At 41.3% G+C, this 6,000-nt stretch overlaps 1 protein-coding gene across 1 annotated transcript in view; it reads right to left on the minus strand.

Moving 5' to 3' along the window:
- Positions 1-3,004: 3,004 nt before the first annotated feature.
- Positions 3,005-6,000, minus strand: part of LOC307125456 (uncharacterized protein) — a 32,348-nt gene continuing 29,352 nt past the window's right edge. Inside the window, exons 12-14 of the mRNA XM_079815305.1 lie at positions 4,733-4,820; positions 4,433-4,652; positions 3,005-4,220 (exon numbers count right to left, since the gene is read on the minus strand). Coding sequence (XP_079671431.1) covers positions 3,923-4,220; positions 4,433-4,652; positions 4,733-4,820 — 606 coding nt within the window. The 3' untranslated portion in view covers positions 3,005-3,922. The remainder of the gene's footprint in view (positions 4,221-4,432; positions 4,653-4,732; positions 4,821-6,000) is intronic.

Below are 6,000 nucleotides of genomic sequence, written 5' to 3' on the forward strand. Positions count from 1 at the left end.
GCCCGCACACACAAAACAAACGAAATACAGTTTAGATTTTTTACATTTTTAATAGGTGCTAAAATGACTATCAGTTGAATAGTTTGAATAAATGTTATTGACATCAGTTCTCACCATCTCTGAAAAGCCAAGCCAATGTTGATTCTCATTTTATTAAGATCTGTTGGGTTATCTTTTTGCCAGCTGACTCTCCTCTGTTCTGTTTTTGGTAACGCTTTAGTGTGATCAGTTGCCACCTGTGCAATAAGTCCATTCGGGAAATGTCCTCACTACTAAATATTCCACGGTCAACTGTTAGTGGTATTGTAAAAAAAGTGGAAGCAATTGGGAACAACAGCAACTCAGCCACGAAGTGGTAAGCAGAGCGGGGTCAGCGCATGCTGAGGGTCACAGTGCGCAGAAGTCGGCAACTTTCTGCAGAGTCAATAGTTACAGACCTCCAAACTTCTGTGGCCTTCAGATGAGCTCAAGAACAGTGTGTAGAGCTTCATGGAATGGGTTTCCATGGCCGAGCAACTCATCTAAGCCTTATATAACCAAGTGCACTGCAAAGTGTGGGATGCAGTGGGGTAAAGCGCGCCACCACTAGACTCTAGAGCAGTGGAGACGTGTTCTCTGGAGTGACAAATCACGCTTCTCTGTCTGGCAATCCGATGGACGAGTCTGGGTTTGGGGTTGTTTTTCAAGGGGTTGGGCTTGGCCCTTTAGTTCCAGTGAAAGGAACTCTTAATGCTTCAGCATACCAAGACATTTTGGACAATTTCATGCTCCCAACTTTGTGGGAACAGTTTGGGGACGGCCCCTTCCTGTCCCAACATGACTGCGCACCAGTGCACAAAGCCTCTGTCCATAAAGACATGGATGAACTTGACTGGCCTGCACAGAGTCCTGACCTCAACCCGATAGAACACCTTTGGGATGAATTAGAGCGGAGACTGAGAGCCAGGCCTTCTCGTCCAACATCAGTGCCTGACCTCACTAATGCACTTCTAGAGGAACGCTCACGTCACAGTGACAGTTGTGTTAAGGGGCATAATTTTCTTTGCATGATTTAGAAAAGCCCACCTTTGTTCTGCAGAGACCTCAAACTCACCTTTCTTGCTTGTTGTGACAACTAATCTATGCCACATCCACACCATACGTCAAAGTAGCCAAAGCAACTTTTCTCTTTTTACACATCTGATGAGACACACACGGGCCAGTGATGCAATTTCACATGAAAACCATCCTTAAAACACTTATAATAGGCTTACCATAGTGAATCAACATAAGACAAAAACACGTTTTGGAAGGACTGATGATGTAATGACTCATTATTTAAATTTTGTTCATTATATAATATACCTTTAAAAAAACCCTCCCAATCACCTTTGTTTTTACAAAATGTAAGTGCAATTCTGAGTCAGATGTCAGTTTATAGCAGTGGCTTTCAACCTTAATACAACCCCAAATCAGAAAAAGTTGGGACAGTATGGAAAACGCAAAAAAAAAGAAAAAGAAGTGATTTCTAATTTTACTTTGACTTGTATTTCATTGCAGACAATATGAACACAAAATATTTCATGTTTTGTCTGGTCAACTTCATGTCATTTGTAAATATGCATCCTTTCCTGTTTTCAGACCTGCAACACATTTCAAAAAAAGTTGGGACAGGAGCAATTTACGGCTAGTAATGAGGTAAAATGTTTAAATAATGATGTGATTTGAAACAGGTGATGTCAACAGGTGATTGTAATTATGATTTGGTACAAAAGCAGCATCCAAGAAAGGTCTAATCCTTTAGGAGCAAAGATGGGCAGAGGATCGCCAGTTTGCCAACAAATACGTGAGAAAATTATTGAAATGTTTAAAAACAATGTTCCTCAAAGAAAGATAGGAAGAGATTTGGATATTTCACATTCAACAGTGCATAACATAATTTAAAGATTCAAGGAATCTGGAGGAATTTCAGTGCATAAAGGACAAGGGCGCAAGCCTAAGCTGAACAACCGTGATCTCCGATCCCTCAGGCGGCACTGTATCAAGAATAGTCATTCATCTATAAGCGATATCACCACATGGGCTCAGGACTACTTTGGCAAACCTTTGTCAAGTACCACAATACGTAGTTACATCCACAAATGGCAGTTAAAACTGTACTGTGCCAAAAGGAAGCCCTATGTTAACAGTGTCCAGAAGCGCCGTCGACTTCTCTGGGCTAGGAGGCATCTGGGATGGACCATCACACAGTGGAAACGTGTACTGTGGTCAGATGAATCAGTATTTCAGGTATTTTTTGGGAGGAATGGACGCCGTGTGCTCCGGACCAAAGAAGAAAAGGATCATCCAGACTGTTACCAGCAACAAGTCCAAAAGCCAGGGTCTGTCATGGTATGGGGTTGTGTCAGTGCCCTTGGCAAAGGTAACTTACACTTCTGTGAAGGCACCATTAATGCTGAAAAGTACATAGAGATTTTGGAGCATAATATGCTGCCTTCAAGAAGACATCTTTTCCAGGGACGTCCATGCATATTTCAACAAGACAATGCAAAACCACATTCTGCACACATTACAAAGTCCTGGCTGCGGAGGAAGAGGGTACGGGTACTTGACTGGCCTGCCTCAGTCCCGACCTGTCTCCAATAGAGAATGTGTGGCGCATTTTGAAGCGCAAAATGCGACAACGAAGACCCCGTACTGTTGCCCACCTTAAGACTTGTTTGCAGGAAGAATGGGACAAAATTACACCTGAAACACTTCATCACTTGGTGTCTTGTCTTCAGTCCCTAAACATCTTTTAAGTGTTGTGAAAAGGAATGGCAACATTACAAAGTGGTAAATGCTTTACTGTCCCAACTTTTTTTTAAATGACTTGCAGGTCTGAATGACAGGAAAGGATGCATATTTACAAATGACATGAAGTTGACCAGACAAAACATTAAATATTTTGTGTTCATATTGTCTGCAATGAAATACAAGTCAAAGTAAATTTAGAAATCCCTTCTTTTTTTATTTATTTGCGTTTTCCATACTGTCCCAACATTTTCTGATTTGGGGTTGTAGATTTGGGTTTAATATATACTAGTTCTAGTTAATTTACAATAGCTTAACTCTACAGTAAGTGGTTGAAGGTCACAAAAATAAGCTCACTATCACTTAAGCACTTCTAAGTAGGCTAAGAATTCATTAATTCAATGATGAATAACAAAAATGAATGCAAACTGCAATTATAAGGGCCCATATTTTTTATTAAGATTAATATGAACATAAGTCTAAACAATTCTAAAACCTTTAATATTTTAGCAGTGAACCACCTGACAGGATTCCCTGCCTTGTTCACAGTTTTAGTTGATTATTAGAAAATGAACAATTACTACCTGATTCAAATGAATCTATCCATACTAAGAATCCAGTCCTAGTAATAACACAGTGCCAGTCATTGTAAACCATGTAAACATTGTAGCATGTTGTCAGTAAAACAAATGAAATTTAGTTCAGTTATCAAATGTCCAGACGATACACTTCTTGTGATGCAGTGCAGCCCTGACTTAAAATATCAAGAGTTCTTCAAGTAAATATTTTAGGTTATAACAGTTCAGCTGACAAAAATGTTTAGGAATTCTTGCATTACATAAGCTAACATTAATAGAATGATGACCATCTTAGCTGAGGGCTTAGGTGTGGCAGCCATTAACTGTAATCTGATTATAGAGGTTACTTTACTTTTGAAATCAGATGACATAAATACAAATATTTTTTAAATACTGTAATACATATTACTTGATTTTCCATGCTGCTTTTCCTATGTAAGATTTTGTTTTACTTTCCATGAGCATTCACATGTATTTGTTTCATTAAGAACATTTGCAATATACACAAAATGCTCACTGGCCGTCACATACGTGAGGAAACGCATACCACATGTAGAGAAGTATTGAGGCAGTCACTCTTTTTTATTCTTTTTTGCTTTTCCATCAGGACGAGTCTTTCTGAAACATTTACGGAAGAAGAAACTGCATGTTTTAATGAAGAGGAATGTGATCAGTGCAACAACTGAGAGTAAAAAGGCCATTACGTCCAGGCAGTGGTACTGATACCAGCTCAGGTCATGTGCCTGAACTCGTAGATGTTTAGCTCCTTTATTCCGCATCACAAATTCGATCCAGAAAACTGCCTGGTCCAGAGGCTTCATCGGCTGATCATGGTGGATTCTGGACAGTCTTTTGATGCTTTCTTTGTACCTGATTAATGAAGAAACAGAAGCAATGCTTAACACAAGACAAGCTCTAGAAACAAAAGTTTCTAAATATAGTTACTGACAAGCTTTACTTTGAACTGAGTATTTTTCTATGACAACAGGATTAACGTGAATAATGTAGTGTAAACTACTGAAAATAACTGGTAGAGGCCGTTGGTAATGGATTATTTCAAGTTTATGAAAGACTTAACTCACGAGGGATTATTTAAGACAGTCTTGAGAGCATCCACCAGGTCTTTGGACTCCATTGTGTTGATATCAAGAACAACAGCAGCTCCTTTGGTTTTCATGTGCATCATGTTATCAGGCTGGTCAGCAAACAGTGGCAAACCCACCATTGGGACTCCATGATAAATAGCCTCATACAGTCCATTTGTCCCGCCATGGGTAATGAAGGCCTTTGTTTTTGGATGTCCTATCAGATAAAATGAAGTCAATATCTATCTGACACCAATTATTGTATATAATTAGCACACATGACACCACTTTCCTTACCAAGCAAATCATTCTGTGGCATCCAGTCGTAGAGTTTTGTATTGGGGGCGAGAGTTTCTGGTGTTTTTCCACTGTAACGCCAAACAACCTGTGCAAATACACATACGGAGACAGTAGCATATGAACACCTAAGCAACAGAAAAGTTCTGTAAAAACTGTATGTGTTTTTCCTACAGAGAATTAATAATAACATATACTGGTAACATATACTGAATGTCTAGTGGATAGTGGAACCTCGGATTCAGGAGGAACAGTGTGGTTTTTGTCCCGGTCGTGGAACACTGGACCAGCTCTATACCCTTTCCAGGGTACTGGAGGATTCATGGGAGTTTGCCCAACCAATCCACCTGTGTTTTGTGGATTTGGAGAAGGCAATCGACTGTGTTCCTTGTGGCACCCTATGGAGGGTGCTCTGGGAATGTGGGGTCCGGGGTCCCCTGCTTAGGGCTGTTCGGTCCCTGTACGACCGGAGCAAGAGCTTGGTCCGCATAGCCGGCAGTAAGTCAGACTTGTTCCCAGTGAATGTTGGACTCCGGCAGGGCTGCCCTTTGTCACCGGTTCTGTTCATGATTTATATGAACAGAATTTCTAGGCGCAGCCAAGGGCCGGAGAGTGTCCGGCCCAGGGACCATGTGATTTTGCCACTGCTTTTTGCAGAAGATGTTGTCATGTTGGCAGCCTCAGACCTGGACCTTCAGCGTGGACTGGGACGGTTTGCAGCCGAGTGTGAAGCGGCTGGGATGAGATTCAGCACCTCCAAGTCCGAGGCCATGGTTCTCAGTCGGAAAGGGTGGCTTGCCCACTTCAGGTTGGTGGAGATTTAGAGTAGAGTAGAGTAGCCTTTATTGTCATTCCACTGTGGAAGTACAACAAAATTTAGGGTGGTCCCACGAAGCCACCCTTGCACCACACAAAAAAAATAAAACATAATATACATAAAACCTAATAAAAAGTTATAAAACTTAAAGTGTCTATAGTTGTAACAAAAGTTATTGCCCTCAAGTGGAGGAGTTCAAGTATCTTGGGGTCTTGTTCACGAGTGAGGGAAGGATGGAACGGGAGATTGACAGACGGATCGGGCAGCTTCTGCAGTAATGCAGTCGCTGTACCGGTCTGTCGTGGTAAAGAAGGAGCTGAGCTGTAAGGCGAAGCTCTCGATTTACCGGTCAATCTACGTTACTACTCTCACCTATGGCCATGAGCTGTGGGACATGACTGAAAGGACAAGATCCCGGATACAAGCTGCCGAAATTAGCTTTCTCCGGGCG

This window comes from Gobio gobio (assembly GCF_949357685.1).
Source record: "Gobio gobio genome assembly, chromosome: 4".
Classification (NCBI taxonomy): Eukaryota; Metazoa; Chordata; class Actinopteri; order Cypriniformes; family Gobionidae; genus Gobio; species Gobio gobio.